The sequence below is a fragment of the Rhinoderma darwinii genome, chromosome 1 (genome assembly GCF_050947455.1).
Source record: "Rhinoderma darwinii isolate aRhiDar2 chromosome 1, aRhiDar2.hap1, whole genome shotgun sequence".
Classification (NCBI taxonomy): domain Eukaryota; kingdom Metazoa; phylum Chordata; class Amphibia; order Anura; family Rhinodermatidae; genus Rhinoderma; species Rhinoderma darwinii.
The window spans coordinates 172,126,420-172,149,580 of NC_134687.1; the positions used below are offsets into that span (position 1 = coordinate 172,126,420).

Consider the following 23,161-nt stretch of genomic DNA (forward strand, 5'->3'; position numbering starts at 1 on the left):
GCTGCGATTACGCCGCAAAAGTCGCAACACTTGGCTTTCTGTAACGGGTTTTGCATCCCCATTCAATGGGGGAAAACCCGCAACGGATAATCAACGAAAACGCAGCATATATTGACATGCTACGAGATTCTGCACCGCAGCTCAATTTATTGGCGTTGACGCTGCGTTTTTTTCCCCGGTAGCGTGGGCATGAGATTTTCTAAATCTCATCCACTTTGCTGCTACTGTAAATGCTGCGCAATGTCCCTACAGAATTCCATTGCGGAAATTTGTCAGCGTTTACACTACATGGGAACCCGGCCTTAGGGTGTATAAGAAGAGACAAACCTGTTATCCAAATTTAATATTGCCCTACTATAAATCCCTTCTAAGGCCTCATCTTGAATTTGGTGTTCAGTTCTCAGCTCCACGGTGTAAAAAGGAAATAGTAGTGCTAGGATTCAAAGGCAGCCACTAGATTAATAAAGGGCAAAGGAACTCCGTTACAATGAGAGTCTAAAAAAAATGGGCTTGTTCATCTTGGGCAAAAGACGCTGAGATGACCAGTCAGCACAACCAGATCAATACAAAATATTGGCCCATGATTTATTCATTTCAAAGGACCAAGGGACATACCTTACCCGTTTAGGAGAGGCAAACTGTTCTTTCTGTATGTAGCACAAGAAAGAATGAGTTTGCAGTACTTTACCTACGCCGTATGGCAATTCTGTGAGACGTTTACCAATCCCTCGCTAATATAGTTCTGCTTTAATGTATTTTTAGGCTATTGTACCGAAGTAAGGCTCGTTCACATCTGCGTCCGTCTTCCGTACATGGGTTCCATCAGACCTTTCCGTCAGGAGAACCCTTGAACGGAAACAATAGCTTTCCATTTGTATTACCTTTTGATTTCAATGGTAATGCTCCTGTTGCAAATGGTTTCCGTTTGTCTCCATTCCGTAAGGTTTCAGTTTTTTTTGCGGAATCTATAGCGTAGTCGACTGCGGAAGGGTCTGACGGAACCCAAGTATGGAAGCCCGACGCAGATGTGAACGAAGCCTAAGTTGACAAAGTCACTGAAAGAAGAAAATATATCATGAAGGCCAATGTAGACATCACAGGATTGTGTATCAGGTGTATTTTTCTGAGACCCCTTTTGTTGTAATGTGTTTAGGGCCTGGTGTTTAGTGACTAATGTAAGTTATTAAATTGCACGTGTCACATAACCCTTATGTTGATCCAGAGGAAGGCGAAATAAAACATAGCCTCCAAAAGGTAGGATCATTTTTCCCTCTACATCTGACAACAGACTAGTTCCCTGGATCGCTTACTCTGAGTGTTATGGCCATTGATGCTATCACTTAAAATGCATTAAAGTTTTTATTTTTCAATGACTCTAAGGGCGGATTCACACGAACGTGAATTGCATCCGTGCAGGCCGCGTGGTTTACACGCGGCATGCATGGACCAATAGAAGTCTATGGGGCAGTACAGACAGTCCGTGCTTTTTGCGCAGCGTTTGTCCGCTGCGTAAAAAGAGCGACACGTTCAATATCTCGGCGTATTTCGCGTATCACGCACCCATTGAAGTCAATGGGTGCGTGAAAACCACGCAGGTCGCACGGAAGCACTTCCGTGCGAACTGCCTGTTTCGCTCAACAGCTGTCAAAAGAATGAATGTAAACAGAAAAGCACCACGTGCTTTTCTGTTTACAAACATCCGAATGGCGTGTCATAATGATGGCGGCTGCGCGAAAAGCACGCAGCCGCGCATCATATGATGCTGCCTCACGGAGCAGGTAAGTGGCTTTTGCTGCGTGTTTTGCGTGCACAAAAACGCCACGTTCGTCTGAATCAGCCCTAACTCACATTACCAAGAAAAATAATCCTCTGGTTTGGAAATGTAATAGATTGTCAGATGCTGTTGAAGGTTTAGTGGCTCATATAGTAGAATAATCTCTTCTAATTTGAACTTTAAAGGCTATGTAAACCTTTGAAAACTTTTTTTTTTTTTTTTATAATGTATCAGTGTGATTTGTGCAACTTTGTCATTGCATTTTATTAAAAATGTGTTTTACTATTTGAGAAACAGCGGCTTTGTATCCCGTATACAGAGCAGTTGTATCTAGCGCTATATCCGTCAGGTCAGCGGGACTGACTGGTTCAGTGTCAGCGGGTCACACGCAGGATCTACCTATTATCGATCACATCTAAGTTCATAACTTAGATGTAATCGATTACAGGTGGATCAGGACCAGCTGTCGCTGAACCAGTCAGTCCCGCTGACCTGACGGATATAGCGCTAGATACAACTGCTCTGTATACGGGATACAAAGCCGCTGTATCTCAAAGTAATAAAAAAATAAATAAAAATGTACTTCCTAAGTTGCACTACTCACGCTGATACACCTTTTTATTAAAAAACAAAACAAGAAACGTGACGAAGGCAATATCTTGCCGAAACGTAGGACACCTTGCTCCAGCATTAGCTCTACGGGGGTCTGTATTATTACTTGCACACTTTTTGTCTCTGTCTCTAGATTTGAGAAGTTGCACTTGCATTTTATTCAGTGTCTGTGTTTACACTCACACATATTCGTAATTTTGTTGGCTGTTTACATCTATTTGCCCATGTCAGATTTAATGTACGGTATATTATATGCTCATTAGTGAGTCTTCTGGGGATCTATCGTAATGTACTATTTTTGATGATGTCGTTCTTCACTATTTTAAGTTGTTTGGACTCATGTCATTTTAAATTGTAGCCAATAAATGGCTTCATAGGACACTGTAAGAACACGATATACTATAATACATTAGTATTGTAGTATATCATATAAGCGATCCAACGATCAAGTCCCCTAGAGGACTTCTAATAAAAAAAAAAAAAAAACGTTGTCCCAAACTTTTTTTAAAAATAAATTAATCTTAAAAGTAAAAAAAAACAAACCCTTTCCCCAGTTTTTTCCCCCTTAAGTAATGTTAAAAAAAAAGTTAACATAACTGGTATCGCCGCATCCATAATAGTCTGAACTATTACAATATAACTTAATGTAGCTCGGTAAACGAACGACGTAAAAAAAAAACATGTAAAACACCCAAATTGCTGTTTTTTGGTCACCTTAGCGCTCCAAAATGTTTCAATATAAAGTGATCAAAACGTAGCATGTACCCCAAAATGGTACCAATAAAAACTACAGCTTGCCATGCAAAAAATATTCCCTCACATCGCTCAGTCGACGAGAAATAAAAAGTTATGCTTCTCAGAATGTGGCGACACAAAAACCATTTTCTTTTTAATTTTCTTAAAAATTAGGTTTTTTTTTATATATAAAAGTGGTAAAACATATAAAAAAAAAATGTGGTATTGCGTATTAGTATCAACGCGTAGAAAACAGTAAACATGTAGTATTTACTGCTTAATGGACGCCGTAAAACCAAACCCCCCCCCCCCAAAAAAAATGCCGCAATCGCAGCTTTTTGCCCATTTCGCCACACAAAGATTTTTTTTTTACAGTTTCCCAGTATATTATGTGGTACATTAAATGGTGCCATGAAAAACGGCAACTTGTCCTGCAAAAAACAAGTCCTCATACGGCTACGTCGACGAAAAAATAAAAAGGTTATGGCTTTTGGATGGTTTTGAGGGAAAAACAAAAATTTGCCGTGTCATTAAGCCAATGGAGAACACTACTTGAATATAATAGAATACTTGCCGCTTAGCTGAGCCTGAATAATAGAAAAAGAATGGATCTAAAAATTCTATTATAGTTTTTAACCCCTTCCCGCACCTTGCCGTTTAATGCACGTCGAGGTGAGCAGTAACTTTGCGCACCTCGACGTGCAGTTACGTCAGTTCTTTGACAGTTAACTACCGCGTGGCACTACACCGCAGCGGCGGTTAACTGTGCAGGGTGTCTGCCCTGCATTCCCTGTTGCCGATCAGCGGCCCATCGCCGCTGATTTCGGCAGTTAACCCCTTCGGTGCGGCGGTCGATTCCGATCGCCACATCGAAGGAGTTTAGCGGAGATCGGCAGCCCCCATGTGAAATCACGGGGGCTGGCGATGGTACCCATGGCAACCGGATGCCAGACAATGGCTTCCGGGCTGCCATGTACCGAAGCCTATGAGGACCAGCCGGAGGGTGGTCGTCGTAGGCTTCCTGTCAGTGTGACTGTCACGTCACAATGACAGTTGGAATGCATTACACTACGTAGGTAGTGTAATGTATTCCAGCAGCGATCAGAGCTGCAAGTCTAAGTGTCCCCTAGTGGGACAAGTAAAGAAAGTAAAAAAGAATAAAAATATTTTTTTTAAAAAAGTGTAAAAATAAATGTTAGAAGTGACCTAAACAAGTCTTTTATTATAGGAAAAAAATTAACATGTAAAAAAAAAAGTACACATATTTGGTATCACCGCGTTCGTAACAACCCCCAACTATAAAACTGTAATATTATTTTTCCCACACGGTGAACACCGCAAATAAAATAAACAAAAAACAATGCCAGAATCACTATTTTTTTGGTCACCACCTCTCCCAAAATATACAATAAAAAGTCGCATGTACGCCAAAATAGTACCAATACAAACTTGGTTTTTGGCCACCTTGCTCGATGAAAAATGGAATAAAAAGTGATAAAAAAAAAAAAAAATCGCATGTACCCCAAAATGGTACCAATGAAAACTACAGATTGTCCCGCAAAGAATAAGCCCTCACACTGCTCCGGTGGTCAAAAAATAAAAAAAGTTCTGGCTCCCAGAATATAGCGATGCAAAATGTGCAGTGTTCCAAAAGCGGATAAGATCGGGCTCCATTTATCAGTGTGACACTGGCCACATATCTGCAGATTATTATTTATTTACCCCATTATTATACCCTCTTATTATGCCCCTGATGTACTCTGCCCAGCCTACATGTACCCCCACATTATAAACTGAAATACCTGCAATATGCCAGAGCTACTACCAAGCTAAATCTGTGCTCCAAAAGCCAAATGGTGCTCCCTCCCTTCTGAGCCCTACAGCGTGCCCAAACAGCCGTTTACGTCCACCGATATGGCATCGCCATACCCGGGAGAACCCGGTTAATATTTTATTTGTGGTATTTGTGGCACAAACTGGGCACAACATATAGTGCACTAAAATGGCACATCAGTCGAAATTTGTAATTTTCACTTTGCCCCATCCGCTGCGCATGAAACGTTTTGCGCACCATGACTTAATAGCATGTCGTGGTGTTGGGGGGTGATGTATGGAGCGTCTCACTCACTGAGCCCGTGCCATACGCTGCGGGTGTCAGCTGTGTATTACAGCTGACACCCGGGACTAACGGACAGAAACAGCGATCGCGCTGTTACAGGAGCATGTAAAAATGACAATATACTGCAATACATTAGTATTGCAATGTATTCTACCAGTGATCTAACGACTGCTGGTTCAAGTCTCCTATGGGGATTAATAAAATTTGTAAAAACAAAAGTAAATAGTTATTATTTAGTGGAAAAAATTAAATAAATATTTAAAGTCCAAAAAAAACAAACTTTTCACATTTTTTTCCTCTAAAGTAATGTAAAAAAAATACACAAAATTGGCATCGCTGCGTCCATAAAAGTCCAAACTATTACAATATACCATTATTTAACTCGCACGGTGAACGCCCTGAAAAATAAAGAATTTAAAACGGCAAATCCGCTGTTTTCTGGTCACCTTGGCTCTACCAAAAAATATAATAAAAAGTGCTAAAAAAGTTGTATGTACCAATAAAAACTACAGCGCGTCCCTCAAATAAGCCCTCACACCGCTCTATTGACTGAAAAATAAAAAAGTTATGGCTCTCGGAAAGCGGGGAGGGAAAAATTAAAAAGAAAAAGCAAAACGTGGATCAGTCCGGAAAGGGTTAATTACTTTCTAATGAAAAAGCATTTATGACCACATGTGGGGTATTGCCGTACTCGGGAGAAATTGCTTTACAAATGTTGGGTGGCTTTTTCTCCTTTATCCTTCGTGAAATTGAAAAAATTCTACATTTTAGTGGAAATCATGTTGATATTAATTTTCACGGCCTAATTCTAATAAATTCTGCAAAAGACGTGTGGGGTCTAAATGCTCACTATACACCTAGATAGATTCCTTAAGTGGTGTAGTTTTCTAAATGGGGTTACTTTTGGGGGGCGTCCACTGTTTTGGTGCCTCGGGGGCTTTGCAAATCCGACATGACACCCAAAAACTATTCCAGCTAAATTTGAGCTACAAAAGCCAAATAGCGCTCTTTTCCTTCTAAGCCCCGCTGTGGGTCCAAACAGCACTTTATTACCACATATGGCGTATTTACGTAATTGGGAGAAATTGTTTTACAAATGTTGGGGTACTTTTTCTCCTTTATTCCTTGTAAAAATTAAAAATGTCTACGTTTTTTTCAGCAAAAAAAGTAGATTTTTATCTTTACAGACTAATTCCAATGAATTCAGCAAAACAACTGTTTGGTCAAAATGCTAACTTTACCCCTAAAAAAATTCCTTGAGGGGTTTAGTTTCCAAAATGGGGTCACTTTTGAGGGGTGTCCACTATTTTGGTTCCTCCAGTGCACTGTAAACGCGACACGGCACTGAAAACTATTCCAGCAAAATCAGAAATCCAAAATCCAAATGGCGCTCCTTCCCTTCTGAGCCCTGCTGTAGGTCCAAACAGCAGTTCATTACCACATATGGGGTATTGCTATAATCGGAAGAAATTGCTTTACATATGTTGGGGTGTTTTTTCTACTTTATTCCTTGTAAAAATTAAAACTTTCTGTTTTTTCAGAAAAAAAGTAAATTTTCATCTTCACGAATTCAAATAAATTTAGCAATAAAACTGTGGGTTCAAAATGCTAACTATACCCATTGAAAAATTCCTTGAGGGGTGTAGTTTCCAAAATGGGGTCACTTTTGTGGGGGTCTTTACTGTTTTGGTACCACAAGACCTATTTAAACCTAACATGCTGCCTAAAATATATTCTAAAAAAAGGAGGCCCCAAAATCCACTAGGTACTCCTTTGCTTCTGAGGCCTGTGTTTCAGTCCATTACCGCACTAGGGCCACATGTGGGATATTTCTAAAAACTGCAGAATCTGGGCAATAAATATTGAGTTGCATTTCTTGGGTAAAACCTCCTGTGGTACAGACAAAATGTATTACTAATGAATTTAAAAAAATAAAATTTGTAAATTTCACCTCTACTTTGCTTTAATTCCTGTGAAACGCCTAAAGGGTTAAAACACTTTCTGAATGTTTTGAATACTTCGAGGGTGCAGTTTTCAAAATGGGGTGATTTATGGGGACTTTCTAATATAAGGCTTTTGAAATTTTCTTGAAAATGTGAGAAATTGCTGCTAAAGTTCCTTGTAACGTCCTAGAAAAATAAAAGAATGTTCAAAAAATTATGCAAACATAAAGTAGACATATGGGAAATGTAAACTAGTAACTATTTTGTGTGGTATTACTATCTGTTTTACAAGTAGATATATTTAAATTTAGAAAAATGCTAATTTTTGCTAATTTTCTCTAAAACTTGGTGTTTTTTTACAAATAAATATTAAATTTATCGACGAAATTTTTTCCCTAACATAAAGTACAATATGTCACGAGAAAACAATCTCAGAATCACTTGGATAGGTAAAAGCATTCCGGAGTTATTACCACATAAAGTGACGCATGTCAGATTTGAAAAATCGGGTTGGTCCTGAAGGCCAAAACAGGCTCAGTCCTGAAGGGGTTAAACTGGCAGTTGTTTCTGGCAGACATTTGAGGGCACCTTTCAATTTATACCATGGTGCAGTGTTTTTTGTTTTTTTTAGTATAAATTAGGGAATATTATAAATCCCCACAAACTCCTACAAATATGTTTTAAAAAAAACAAACCCTGAAGATTAAGATTTTTTTTATATATTACATGCCCGGATGAATTGTACTAACTGGTGCTCTGAGAGGTAGTGACAGTTCATAGGTGCTGCATAGTGAAGTTGGACTGGCTTTGTGGGCATTGTAGTTCATCATAAGTTGTAGTATGGAAGGTGGCCCATCCCCATGCTAGAGGCTGTTGTTGTACTTTTCAGAGATGCTCCACAGAACAAGCCTGCTCTTTATCAAAGAACAGCAAGCACGCTACAAAGAGCTTGTTCTACTCAAGAGTGTTTGATGTATGGTGGTGCAGCAGTCTTGTATCTGGAATTTTTAACTCATCCCTCGTACTAATCATTTTCAGTTTCCAATTACAAGCAGTAGATTTGGCCGATTCAGGGGTATACGTCATTGGTGCCGGGGCGTGTTTGCTTTTCTTTTTTTTATGACAACAATTTCCTTCCTTTCATGTGTAAAATTTATTGTCCGCTTAAACGACCCTTGTATTTTTCTAACCAGAGTAATACTGTAAATGACGTCCTTAATCACAGTGATTCACTTTCTAATGTATTTGTTTCTTCAGCTGTCTGGTGTGAAAGTATGTGCTATTGTATTTTCAATATATTTCAAGGGATATCACACCTAAAATACGGTCTAATAACAATTTGTTAGAAAACGCACAATAATAATTATTCTAAGGCTTTGTTCACACGTGTTTTTATCACCACATTTTTTTGAAATTCCACTCACTCAGTGTTGTGGAAAACCCACATGGCTTTCAGTGTATGCTTGAGGTCAAAAAGTTTACATTTTAAGAATGGTGGAACACCAATCTGCAGTCTTAGGCTATGTTCACACGGAGTATTTTGGGGGAGGAATATCTGCCTCAAAGCTCCAAACGGAATTTTGAGGCAGATATTCCTCCCCCAAAATACTCCGTGTGAATAGCAATTATCGCGCCGTTTTTCGCCCGCGGCCATTGAGCGCCGCGGGCATAAAACACGCTTTCTCCTGCCTCCCATTGAAGTCAATGGGAGGTCGGACGCGGAAGCGCCCGAAGATAGGGCATGTCGCTTCTTTTTCCCGCGAGGCAGTTTTACTGCTCGCGGGAAAAAGACGCCGACGCCTCCCATTGAAATCAATGGGAGGCGTTCTCGGGCCGTTTCTGCCGAGTTTTGCGACGCGGTTTCCGCGTCAAAAAACTCGGCAAAAGACCCCGTGTGAACATAGCCTTACAATGTTTTAAGAAATTCTGAAAAGCCCAGTTGACACTTTGTACTTTGATGCATTTTTTTAGGTTGTCTTTTTTTTGTCCTATCTTTGCATGCGTAACTATTCAATTTATTCTAAATGTTGTGTATACAAATGTATTCCTTTTTTTAATTTATTTTTATTTCCTGTTGCTGGTATACAGCCAACTTATTTTGCAATGTTGTACATAGTTTGTAATCACTTATATGAGTTTGTCCCTTGCGAGGCTGAAAATTTTATTTCAAACATACACAGTAGAGCCAGCTTCATTGCACACCTATCTGAGGTACCTGTAGGAGACCTATATAAGCATGGAGAGCTCATACAGACTACATGCGGATGTAGCCAAATTTAACTTGCTGCAGCGTGATATCACAACAAAAGTCATTGAAAGTCTAGATAAGAGATCTAGCCACTGCTTATTTAATGCGTTTAAAAGTCAAGGTAAAGACGGCTACGTCTGTACATACGTAAGGGCTTGTTTACATCACCATTGCCCTTCCGTTGCAGGATTCTGTCGGAGGTTTCCATCAGGTTAACCCCTCAACGGAAAGGTAAAATGAAACCTAAGCTTTCGTTTCCCTCACCATTGATATCAATGGTGACGGAAACCTAGCTCATGGTTTCCGTCTGTCACTATTGTGACAGGGTTCCGTTGTTCTTGACGGAACCAATAGCCCAGTCGACTGCGCTATTGATTCTGTCAAAACAATGGAACGCTGTCACAACGGTGACAAACAGAAACCATTAGGTAGGTTTCCGTCACCATTTAGTTCAATTGTGATGGAAACGGAAGCTGAGGTTTACGTTTTCTTTCTGTTGAAGGGTTAACCCGACGGAAACCTCCAGCGGAACCCCTCAACGGAACATACAGTGATGTGAACACAGCCTTACCTGTGCTCAGATTGTCGAATTGAAATTCCATAACCCAAGACAAATAATGTTATCAACGGAGCCACCGTGCTGTCTCAAACAGTGAAAATAACGAGGATTCTCTTTCGGAACCAGATTTAAATTTTTGTTTGGTCTAAAAGGCTTCCACTTTAACTTTTAGACTTGAGGAATAGATTTCTCCACGTATTTGTCTGTTCATTGTTTTCAGTTTGCAGGCATCTGGCTGCCTTTTGCTTACTTTATATTGTGCATGCTAAACCTCTCCAGGATGGTGCTAAACTCGGTAGACTAGACCCAGGATATTTTTTCAATCCAGTACATTATAAATTTCCCCTGGAGTCCTCTTCAAGTTCATTGGCGGGGCACTGTAAAAATCTGTGTTCTTCCCATGATCCTAGCCACGGGCTCTGTCCAGAAAATATATTCACCTAAACCCAAAGAATACTTGTACTTTTATTATATATTTTTTTTCTTCAAGAAAATGCAAGAAATATTAAACTCCAGAGCCAGAAAAAAACCAATATGAACTTTGATATTACATGTTGTTTTACCTCCCTTTCTTGATAAGTTTGATGCATCTGTTTAACAGCTGAATATACGAATTCCTTTCTGGTTTCTTTCCTCAAATAGGATATTGTGCCGGTAGACGCATCTTATGAAGTCAAGGAGTTGTATGTACCGGAGAACAAACTTCAGCTGGCAAAGACCGATGCTGAAACGTTGCCGGCATTGGAAATTAATAAGGTGAATAAAGTACTTTAAATTCAGTAAAGCAGGTCTTGCAACTGTTGGAAAAGAGTTGGTGGCCTCACAAATTCGACTCCTTGATCAATTATCCTTGCGTTCTTAGAAATAAATTCTTGGGGTGTTTTTGGTGACTCCAGGAGCTCCATACTTACCCCACCTTCTGTTTTTGTCTTCACTTCTGACCTTCCCCTGTGTGGTGTTTTTTATCTTTCCTTCTCGCTGCTTTTCTCCATGCATCTACTTGGCAACGTCTCTCCTCCTTCCCTAGTAGATATTGGGAATCTTGCAGAGAACTATATATTATTTGAGGCTAATACTACCCGGCAACAACTGTTGCACGTATTCCCACCTGGAGATGTTATCCTGAAGGTTTTGTACCTATCCATTATGCTTCTGTGTAAAAAAACATTTTTTATAAGCAGATGTCCATGTATCTGGCTATGCTTGTCATATGGTATGATCACAGAATTTCCGCACTTCCTGAGCAGATTAAAAACACATTGAAAAACACCTAAAACACTTGACATCTGCTTTTCATTCACCCCCATTGAGTCACTGTTAAGTATGATAATGGCAAGTGCCAGAAAAATGTAGCCTGTTGTATACTTATAAGAATATCAAAGATACAACTGGTCATTAATACATTAAAAAAACTATCCAGATTCAAAATTGGCATGAAATAATGTAAAGGTTTCCATTTGCCTTGGTTAAATGATTAGTACGTTGCAGTATGTAAATAGCAATGTACAGTTAGTTGTTTGAAGGCTCTAGTTTATATTCCCGGCAGCTGCCGTTCTGAGTGGAGGACTCCCAGCGGACGGAGCAATATGGCTTTGGATGGTGTATTAGGAAATGCAATTTCCTAATCTATGAAACCCAAGTATGCGTTAACCAATCGGTTATGACCTCTTTAAAATGTCCCAAAGATGTTGGGATTATAAAATAAAGCCTAGAATAACGCAGATTAGTTTGTGTGTGTTGCTATTATTATATAGATATTAAACTTTGCCATTAACATTGTGGCTCATTTAATATTTATTTACTTCAATTGTACAGGTTGAGATGCAGTGGGTTCAGGTATTGGCTGAAGGCTGGGCAACACCTCTTAATGGCTTTATGAGAGAGCGGGAATACTTACAGTGCCTTCATTTTGATTGTTTATTGGATGGTAAGAAAATTATTTTATTATTGACGCCTTCTTTCTATATTGCTTAAACTTCAATTCAATTATTATTGCTTTACTATATAACTATATGGAGACATTTCTTAAAGAGGCTCTGTCACCAGATTCTCAAATCCCTATCTCCTATTGCATGTGATTGGCGCTGCAATGTAGATAACAGTAACGTTTTTTTTGTTGTTTTTTAAACGTTCAATTTTATATATATATGCAAATGAGCTTTGAAATGGACAATTGGGCGTGTTTTTTTTTTCGTATGTCCAACTGGGCGTGTATTGTGTTTTTAACTTGGCGTGTTTACTTGTTTTACTAACTGGGCGTTGTGAATAGAAGTGTATAATGCTGACGAATCAGTGACCAATCAGCATCATGCACTCCTCTCCATTCATTTACACAGCACATAGTGTTCTTACTAGAACGATGTGCAGCCACATACACAAGTGTCCTGATAATGAATACACATGACATCCAGCCTGGACGTCATGTGTATTCAGAATCCTGACACTTCTGAATCTTTTCTGTGAGATTCCAGCAAGCCACGCGTAATCTCGCGAGATTAGGAGGTAAACAAGATTTTGTTTCCCTTGCTGGAAATCTCACAGAAAAGATTCAGAAGTGTCAGGATTCTGAATACACATGACGTCCAGGCTGGAGGTCATGTGTATTCATTATCAGGACACTTGTGTATGTGGCTGCACATCGTTCTAGTAAGAACACTATGTGCTGTGTAAATGAATGGAGAGGAGTGCATGATGCTGATTGGTCACTGATTCGTCAGCATCATACACTTCTATTCACAACTGTCTGTGTTTCCGATGGCAGCCGGGGGCCTAATAAAGGCCCCCAGGTCTGCCTGTAGTAAATGCCTGCTAGATCATGCCTCTGGCATGTCCTAGCAGATGCCTGTCCGTTTTAAACGGACCGGCATAATACACTACAATACAGAAGTATTGCAGTGTATTATAAATTCGATCGGATAATCGCATAGTGAAGTCCCTTAGTGGGACTAGTAAAAGAAAAGTTTGATAAAAAGTGAAAAAAAATAATTAAAAACCACTTTTCCCCCTTACAAACTGCTTTATTATTAAAAAACAAAAAGTAAAAAAGTTACACACATTTGGTATCGACGCGTCCGTAACGACCCCAACTATAAACTTATTACATCATTTAACCCGCACGGTGAACGTCATAAAAAAACATGTAAAATTGCTGTTTTCTTTGAATCCAGTTTTTAAAAAAAAAAAAAATTGATAAAAAGTGATCAAAAAGTCGCATCTACTCCAAAATGGTACTGATAAAAACTACAAGTCGTCCCGCAAAAAAAAAAAGCCCTCATACAACTGCATCGGCGAAAAAATAAAAAAGTTATGGCTCTTCAAATATGGAGACACAAAAACAAATAATTTTGAAAAAAAAAAAGCATTTTTACTGTGTAAATGTAGTAAAACATACAAAAACTATACAAATTTGGTATCGTTGCAACAACCCACTGATTAAAGTTATTATGTTATCTATACCACACGGTAAACGGCATAAATTTAGGACGCAAAAAAGAGTGGCGAAATTGCAGGTTTTTTTCTATTTCCCCCCCCCCCCCCCAAAAAAAGAAAAAAAAGCTAATAAAAGTTAATCAATAAATTCTATGTACCCATTGCAGCCGCATGGTCTGCCTCTATGCTATTTACAACCTAGTCTGTCTTTTTACTCCCCACCTATGAGAAGTGAAGATCAATACTCCCTGATTCTGGCATGCACTGAAGACTTCATCTCCTCCTGTCTGAAACCAGCTTTGAATGAATAATTTGACATATATGACGTGATTGACGCAAACTATGAAGAGTAGGAATTGTAATAGACTATTTATTCTGAGATTGTTTGAAGTTAAAGTGTGAAAGACTTGCTAGATGACCTGATAGCTGTCTTTTGAAATATGTAATGTGTATATGTGTCTGAAAAGTATAAATACATTACTTTGCTTCCACATGTGTTTTATGACATTTGTCTGCTTAGCCAGACAGACATATGGCAAGCTGCTTGTTGAAATACCTCCATTACTTAGGCTGCACTATTCATTTGTTTTATATGTTTACTGAACTTAGTGTCCCTCCAGTTGTACTCTCCGCCTGAACTGACATCAGGCATGGAGAGACGCTCTCGCACACCGGGCGGTACAGTTGCCATGGCAACAGTACGAGGACTGTCAAGTATTGTGCCTAGTATCTGGTCTTCATTGCTGTACATATGTATAGGGCTGTGACATGGCATGAAATTGACTTATTTTTTTCATAATTGTTTTATATAACGTATATATAGTTCTATCGCTCTTAGACCTCATGCGCACAGGCCTATTACGGTTCCATACAGCTAGCTATTCCTTATTTTGCTAAACCTCTGATTTCATATGGAGGCACAACATTTTTTCACATTCATTTGGAATACTACAGAAAAACAAGTGGCATGCTCCATGATATGCTGCACTTCGCATTTTTTTTTATTTTAGGGGAGAATATCTTAGTACTGCGGCACTGTATGAGTTATCATATCGCAGCCACACAGAGTGCCTACAACTTGAGTGAACCGAAGGGACCCTGTGCCCCCATACAGCTTTGTGCATGGGGTAATTCCACTTTTAAATATCATATTTATTATATGGCTGGATTCACACGAGCACATTACGTCCGTAAAGGACAGACGTATTTCGGCCGCAAGTCCCGGACCGAACACACTGCAGGGAGCCGGGCTCCTAGCATCATACTTATGTACGATGCTAGGAGTCCCTGCCTCGCTGCCGGACAACTGTCCCGTACTGTAATAATGTTTTCAGTACGGGACAGTTGTCCGGCAGCGAGGCAGGGACCCCTAGCATCGTACATATGTATGATGCTAGGAGCCCGGCTCCCTGCAGTGTGTTCGGTCCGGGACTTCCGGCCGAAATACGTCCGTCCATTACGGACGTAATGTGCTCGTGTGAATCCAGCCAAAAGGTCATAAAAAAATTAACAAAGTTTGCTATTTAAATGCTGCAAAAAAAATTATCCAGTTAAGAGTTATGACCTTTTACTTGCATAGTATGGTGCCACCTGGTGTTCAAAGTGTATAGCAATGTGCATGCCAACCTAATGAACTGAATGGTGGTGGGCAGGCATGCTCTGTCACTCTCACTACATCCAGGTCTCTGCAAAGTGATCCTCTGTTCACTACAGAGCAGCCAATTGAAATAGCTTTCCTTAATGCTTGTCAGGGAAGGAGCAGAGCCTCTGAAGTAGCATGGCAGTATAGCTGAGGAGACTACTCCGCTTATTAGGATTGTATATCTCTGCATCCTGACAGCAGATATGCTAACTTAGTCTTTTATTGCTTTATTTCATTATATTTTCATTGGTTTCTAATAGTGCATACTGTGGATCTCACACAGTATATACCTTCACAACTCTGGATCCATGTTCTCAATCTGCAGGGAAAGTAATAAGGGACTATATTGGCAGTTGGGGGAGGAAAATGATTCTGCGCAGAACCACCCTCCGCAGCATCAAGGGGGAGACAGGGCCAGAAATACTACAAATTACTTTAATGGGAAAGCTAAGTCAGCTGAATGAGCATTTCACTGACCGCTATTAGATTTGTAAAACCCCATGACCATTAAAGGCTATGTAATCTATATTATGGTCAATCAGTGTTTTGTGCATCTTTATAATTTCATTGAAAATTTTTTTTTTTAAGATACAGCGGCTTTGTATTCTGTAAACAGAGTAGCTGTATTTTGCGCTGAATCCCGTACCAGCCAGGTCCACAGACTGACTGGTTCAGTGTCAGCGGGTTCAGTGTCCACTTGCAATCAATCACATCTAAAACTTCGCTTTCGGAGGTTTACATAGCCTTTAATGGCTCTTGTCTTCTATGTTTAGGGCCTTCATAAAGCCTATAGTTAGATACAGTTTGAGATTGCCAATAATGCCCTACTGCACTGTTCTTTGGTTTGCAAATACTGCATGTTTTCTTTTGTTTTTTTTTTAATAAAGCATTATACAACAAACCATATATATTTCCTTCTGTGTCGTTGGCAACTGTGTATTTTTACTACTCCTTTTTGCTGGATTTTCCTTCATTGTTTTTCCTGACTTTACAGTCTCATCAAAAGAAGACTGTAATCCTTGTAAAAGCCACTTCACAGTGAAAGTAAATGAGGTCAGATGTGAAGCGCTCACCCCATCATAACATTTTTTTTCTTCTAACATAGTAAAACTCGGCAAACACTTCATTCCTCATTGTGTTTCCCTCCTTGGGGAACCAGACTCCCCCTGGTTCCTTGACGCTTTATTGCTGTTTAGTATGTGGCATAATGATATCAAAGCATTTAAAAACTATTTGGGAAACAGTAGTGTTAGGGTCCTCTTACACGGCCCAACGTGGGCCGTTTCAACGGGCGTCGTTCAATGAGAGCGCACGTTGATCGGCACTCGTTTGCTCCTTTCACATGGAGCTAGTATGGGGACGAACACTCTTTACTCTGATCGCTCATCCCCATACATTTCTACCATGTCGGCAGCATGTCTCCCAGTTTACATAGGGAGATGTGCTGCCAACAACGATAATATTTTATGCTGCAGAAACTATACGATCAGGCAATGATGGCGCATCTGCTCGTTCATTGGTTGATCGTTGCCCCGTTTACGCAGGGCAATTATTAGGAACAAGCGTTCCGTGAACAGTTCCGTGCTCGTTTTCCCAATAAAGGGCCTTAAAACTTGACCAGCAGTCTAGAAAGTTGACCTAATTTTGTATTGTTAACCCCTTAACGACAGGCGTATAGTGTTTTTACGTCGGCTGTTCAGGGTAGCTCTTCTGAAGTGTCGGCTTTTTACGTTGGCACTTCAGAAGAACTTTCCCCGCATCGTGCGGGGTGCTGCTGAAGCCCGTGCTGTTAGCAACAGCCTCGGGCTTCAGGGCAACGATCGGAGACCACTACAGTGGTCTCCAATCGTATTTAGCCCCTCAGATGCGGTGCTGAATAGCGGGCGCCGCATCTGAGTGATTTTAGAGGGAGGGGGCTCCCTCTCTCATCCCACTGGCATCCTCGCGTGCATTGCGGGGTGCCGATGGGTTCTACGGGGGCCTAACAAAGGCCCCCAGGTCTGCCTTTAGTAATTGCCTGCTAGACCATGCCAGAGGCATGACCTAACAGGTGCCTGTCCGTTTTACACTGACCGGCAATAATACACTGCAATACCGAAGTATTGCAGTGTATCATAATAGCGATCAGAAGTCTGCACAGTAAAGTCCCCCAGTGGGACTAAAAATAAAGTAAAAAAAAAAAAGTTAAATAAAGTTTAAAATAAATAAATAAATGTCCCAAGTAAAAAAATAAATAAAAAGAAATTACTTTTTCCCCTTACAAAATACTTTATGAAAAAAAAGTAAAAAGTTACTCATATTTGGTATCGCCATGTCCGTAACGAACCCAACTATAAAATGATTACATTATTTAACCCGCACGGTGAACAGCGTAAAAAATATAATAAAAAAACAATTGCTGTTTTCTGTTCATCCTGCCTTCAAAAGAATTTGATAAAAAGTGATCAAACCATCGCATCTACTCCAAAATGGTACCAATAAAAACTACAAGTCGTCCCGCAAAAAAAAAATCCTCATACAGCTGCATCGGTCAAAAAATAATAAAAGTTATGGCTCTTAAAATATGGCGACACAAAAGCAAATAATTTTGAAAACATAAACAAATCCATATAAATTTGGTATTGCCGCAATTGTAACGACCCGCTGTATAAAGTTATTATGTTATTTATACCACACTGTAAACTGCGTAAAATTAAGACGCAAAACAAATGGCGAAATTTCAGTTTTTTTTCCAGTACCCCACTAAAAAAAGTTATTAAGTTAATCAATAAATTCTGTGTACCCCAAAATGGTGCTATTATAAAATACAACTTGTCCCGCAAAAAAAAAAAAGTCCTTTGAATGCGACGATGGAAAAACGTAAAAAATTGCTCGGTCATAAAGGTTTAAAATGCCTTCGGTATGAAGGGGTTTATAAGCATAGTTAAAGATGTTTAATGTTAGTAGAAGTTACCATTCCAAAAACATTCTAAAACAAGGGTAACTTAGTGGCAGTGGTGGTCAGTAATTTCACTTATAAGTTGAAATATAGATCTAATATGTGTTTGGTACAGATTCCAATGACCCATTCACATCCTATTTGTATGGTCAGCCATGTTTATTCTCACTAAAGTTCCTGTTTCCATTGCTAAGTGCTGTGTGAATAAATAAGATGTAGCATGTCTTAACACATGCTGAAAGACCGGGAGGTAGTACTAGCTGTGCCAACATCATTAACCCATTAATTACCTATGAAGCCCGCTCCATACTCCTAAAGAGGGGTGCGGGCCCTTCCTCACCTCATAGATAGGTATTTCAGTGTATTGCAACAGCAATTAAATGATCACTTGTTTATGTACCGTAGGGAGACTAAATATTTTTTTAAACGGAGTTAGTTTTTAAAATGTACAAAAAAATGTAAAATATTAAAAGTGAAAAAAAAACAACACATTTTCCCCTAAAGTAATGTAAACGAACAAAAAAATATGTTTGGTATCACTGCATCCGTTAAAGTCTATCAATGAAAAAATTAAAAAGAAAATAGTTTTTTCTTTGTAAAAGTAGTACATCATAAAAAAAAACTCGTAGGATTTATTGGTATCGCCATAATTGTATTTACCTGCAGAATAAAAATATCATGTCCTTTTTACCATGCAGGAATCTCCGTTTTTTTTTTCTTATTCCACCCCACAGTTTTTGTTCTTTTTTTTTTGCAGTTTCCCAGTACATTATATAGCACCTTAAATAGTGTTATTGAAAACTACAACTCGTCCTGTGAGAAAACAAGCCCTCCTATGGCCATGTAGATGGAGAAATAAAAATAAGTTAATGGCTTTTGGAAGGCGGGGAGGAAATAACAAAAATGAAAAACGGCTGCGGCGCCAAGTGGTTAATTGAAGAAACAGGAAGACCGTTGTAGCTGTGTCTGCATAATTTGCAGGAAAAGACGGCGATCGTACCAGTGGTTCATACATTAAACTATTTTAGTTAAGAAAATGTGTATGTTAGATTTAGTGTTATGTCGCTAATTCATTATGTTCCGCAGGGGGTGTCATCAACTTATCTGTGCCTATTGTGCTGACGGCAACTAATGAGGACAAGCAAAGACTCGATGGCTGCACAGCCTTTGCTTTGATTTATCAAGGAAGACGAGTGGCCATTTTACGTCATCCAGAGTTTTATGAACACAGGAAAGAGGAGCGATGTGCCAGGCAATGGGGGACAACCTGTAAGGAGCACCCATATATTAAGGTCCGATTGATGTCTTATTTTATTGTAGTTTTGTAGCATAATCTCTGAAACTAATCCATTTGTTGTTTTCTTTGATAACCAGCATGACACAGATTATTTAATGTATTGAGAAAAATGCTTGGATATCTTTTGAACAAGATTTCGAATTTAGAATTGGATTACTTTAACCAGCAGAGGGGGCCCTTGCAGCATTTTTAAGACCTCTTACCTGCATGACAGACTCTTGTATACAACAAAGGACAATATTTATTTGATCATCTTGATCATACTGGATCAGTTCAGAACATCAGTAGCTGATCAGGATCGTGCTAAAGCAGTGAAGAAATGTACGACTACACCTCTATAAAAGATTATAGAAACACAGTATATGTTCTAGAAAAGGAACATTACAGTAAGGCTTTTTGCCCAGCTTATATTGTCCATGAAATCTTTTTAAAGCTCCTCTGACTGACCCTTATAAAGCATGTTTCCTGCCTCGAGAATCACTGTTAGCATTCTATGTTTTTTTTTTTTGTTTTTTTTTAAAATTGCATACTTTACCGTATTATTATGGCTGTTTTCTTCTTAAAGCAACCCTCATATTCACAGTAAAAATGTCACTATACGTGCAGTATGTTTAGTAAACATACATGTTGCTCTTCTTTTTTTTTTTTTTTTTTTTTTCTATTACATTTTTTTAAATGTTGCTGCCACGGTGTGTCCTGGACTCGGGGGACAGGGATGTAATATTACCACTTTACAAAGCATTAGTTCGGCCTCATCTAGAATATGCAGTTCAGTTCTGGGCTCCAGGTCATAGAAAGGATGCCCTGGAGTTGGAAAAAATGCAAAGAAGAGAAACAAAACTAATAAGGTGCATGGAGAATCTAAGTTATGAGGAAAGATATTAAAAAAAATTACAGTGGTGCTTAAAAGTTTGTGAACCCTTCAGAATTTTATATATTTCTGCATAAATTTGACCTAAAACGACATCAGATTTTCACACAAGTCCTAAAAGTAGATAAAGAAAACCAAACCAAACAAATGAGTCAAAAAATTAGACCTCGTAATTTATTTATTGAAGAAAATGATCCAATATCACACATCTGTGAGTGTAGTGAACCTATGCTTTCAATATCCAGTGAGACCCCCACCCTTATGCAGCAATAACCGTATCTAAATGTTTCCGGTAATTGTTGATTAGTCCTGCACATCGGCTTGGAGGCATGTACCCCATTCCTCCGTACAAAATAGATTACATTTTGTTTTGTTGGTGGGTTTCCTCCCATGAACTGATCGTTTCAGATCCTTCCACAAATTGCTATTTGATTAAGATCAGGAATTTGATTTGGCCATTCCAAAACTTTAAAGCAAACCTTTCACCTGCCCATACATGCGCAGCATGTAATAGGCAGGGCTGTACAAACCGTGTCTCACTATAAAAAAAAATTTCCTATCTTTCTCCGTTATTTAGATATCAGTGCTGTTATATTTGCCCCCCGATATTTAAATAACCCCCTGAACTGTTAATGGGCATTTAATTGGCAAGGGGGCATGTTACTATCACTGTGACACTGTCCAATCCGCTATGAACTGTGTCACAGCAAGAGCTGGTGAGAGGAGAGCGTTTGCGCGCAAGTGCAGCTCCGCCGCCACCACGGAACAGAAGAGGAATGTGAATCAAGGATCTCCGGCATCGGAGCTGTGCGGGCGCGCGCGTAAACGCTCTCACTCACTCTTCGGGTCTCTGCAGATGAGGATAAGACTGATCTCTCGCAAGAGATCAGTCTTGCGCACACGCTCTCCCCTCTCCAGTTCTTGCTGTGACAGTCTTACATGCCCCCTTGCCAATTACACGGACCATTAAAAGTTCAGGGGGTTATTTAAATATCGCGCGCCAAATATTACGGCACCGATATCTAAATAACGGAGGAAGATAGGAAAAAAAAATTAAAGTGTCCCAGGGTTTGTACAGCCCGCCCATTACAAGCTGCACATTTTTATGGGCAGGTGAAATGTTCTCTAACTTTATTCTTCTTTTAACCATAATTTGGTAGAACGACTTGTTTGCTTAGGGTCGCTGTCTTGCTGCATGACCCATGTTCACTTGAGATTTAGTTCACGGACAGATGGCCCAGATGCCGCAAAACCGTCCCAAACCATGATACTACTACCACCGTTTTTCATAGATGGTATGAGGTTTTTATGCTGGAATTCGGTGTTTTCCTTTCTTCTAACAGAAAGCTTCTTATATAAACCAAAAAGCTCTTTTTTTTTTTTGTCACATCCGTCCACAAAACATTGTTCTGGCTTGTCCAGGTGATCTTTAGCAAACTGAAGACGGGCAGCAATGTTCTTTTGGGAGAGCAGTGGCTTTCTCCTTGCAATCCTGCCATGCACACTATTGTTGTTTAATGAACTCATGAACATTAACATTAGTTAGAGGGATTCTCTGTGACCTCGTGGACTAATATACGCCCTACTGTTGCCGTGATATTTGGTCAACCATTTCTGGGGTGGGTCGTAATGGTCTTGAGTTTCCTCCCAGTTGTACACAATCTGTCTGGTGGAGTCGAAACTCTTTAGAGATGGTTTTGTGATCCGTTCCATACTGATGAGCATCAACAACTCTTCTTCTGAGGTGCTCAGAAATCTCCTTGGTTTGTGCCATGATACACTTCCACAAACGTGTTGTGAAGTTCAGACTTTGATAGATCCCGGTTCTTTAAATAGAACAGGTCGCCCACTCACACCTGATTGTCTTCCCATTGATTGAAAACACCTGACTCTAATTTCACCTTCAAATTATCTGCTAATCCTAAAGGGTCACATACTTTTGCCACTCACAGCTATGTGACATTTTCCTAAATAAATGACCAAGTCTGCTCTACCTTTCAAGCACCACTACATTTTGTGGTCTTGAAAAGAGATGTCTAAGGGAACAACTTATATATAAATAGTCTGTACAAAAAATATGGTGAAAAGCTGTTGCACGTAAAACACCTTTAAAAGCCAGTGCTTCCTGCAAAATGGCGTATCCATACGACAAATGGATGGCACGGTCTCAGGAGCTGAGTCTGTGCCTTCATCCCTGGGTGTCAGCCGTATGTTACAGCTGACACCCTGCTGTAATGGCGAGGACCAAAGTTAGCTCCGATCCACGCCATTAACCTCTTAATTGCAGCAGTATTTAAGTTGTTTGTAGCCAATCGCCACCCCGGCGAGATTGCCGGCGTACCGATGGCTGCAATGGCAACCGGAGGCCTAACTGGCTAGCAGTACCGACGAGAAGATGACGCGGATTAAAAGCGATCGCTAAATCTGCAGTGGTTTGTAGCCAAATCGGCAGCCCTCTGATTCAATCGCATAGGTGCTGACGGCTGCTATGGCAACAGGAGGCCTAACAATGGTTCTCAACATGGCGACAGAAAAAATACATTATTTTTGCAAAAGTAATTTTACCGTGCTATAAATTTGGCATCGCTGGAATCGTATTAACCCGCAGAATAAAGTTAACATGTAATTTTATAATGCTTAACGCTGTATAAAAAAAAACTATGCCAGAATTGCTGTTTCTTGGTCACCTTGCCTCCCAAAAAATAGGATAAAAAGTGATCAAAAAGTCTCATGTACCCCAAAATAGTACCAATAATAACTACAGCTCGTCCCGCAAAATATCTGCCCTCGTACTACTACATCTATAAAAAAAAAAAAAATAAGGCTCCAATAAGTCAAGAAAGAAAAAAAAATATGCAGTTGTGCAGGCCTGAGGGGAACATTTCTTCTGTTTGAAGAGGCGAATTATCACGGCCCTAAAATTAGGGAACCAGAAATGGGAGGGCCCAAACATATCTGCTGGAAGCAAGGGTGCGCATATTATACCAGGACAAC

The 23,161-nt window shown here is 39.7% G+C and overlaps 1 protein-coding gene across 2 annotated transcripts in view; it reads left to right on the forward strand.

The window, feature by feature from the left end:
- PAPSS1 (3'-phosphoadenosine 5'-phosphosulfate synthase 1) overlaps nucleotides 1–23,161 on the forward strand; it is a 113,627-nt gene that overhangs the window by 44,821 nt on the left and 45,645 nt on the right. For both annotated transcript variants that reach the window (XM_075860591.1, XM_075860592.1), the window contains 3 exons: nucleotides 10,633–10,746; nucleotides 11,806–11,917; nucleotides 19,086–19,291. In XM_075860591.1, the coding sequence (XP_075716706.1) occupies nucleotides 10,633–10,746; nucleotides 11,806–11,917; nucleotides 19,086–19,291 (432 nt within the window). The remainder of the gene's footprint in view (nucleotides 1–10,632; nucleotides 10,747–11,805; nucleotides 11,918–19,085; nucleotides 19,292–23,161) is intronic.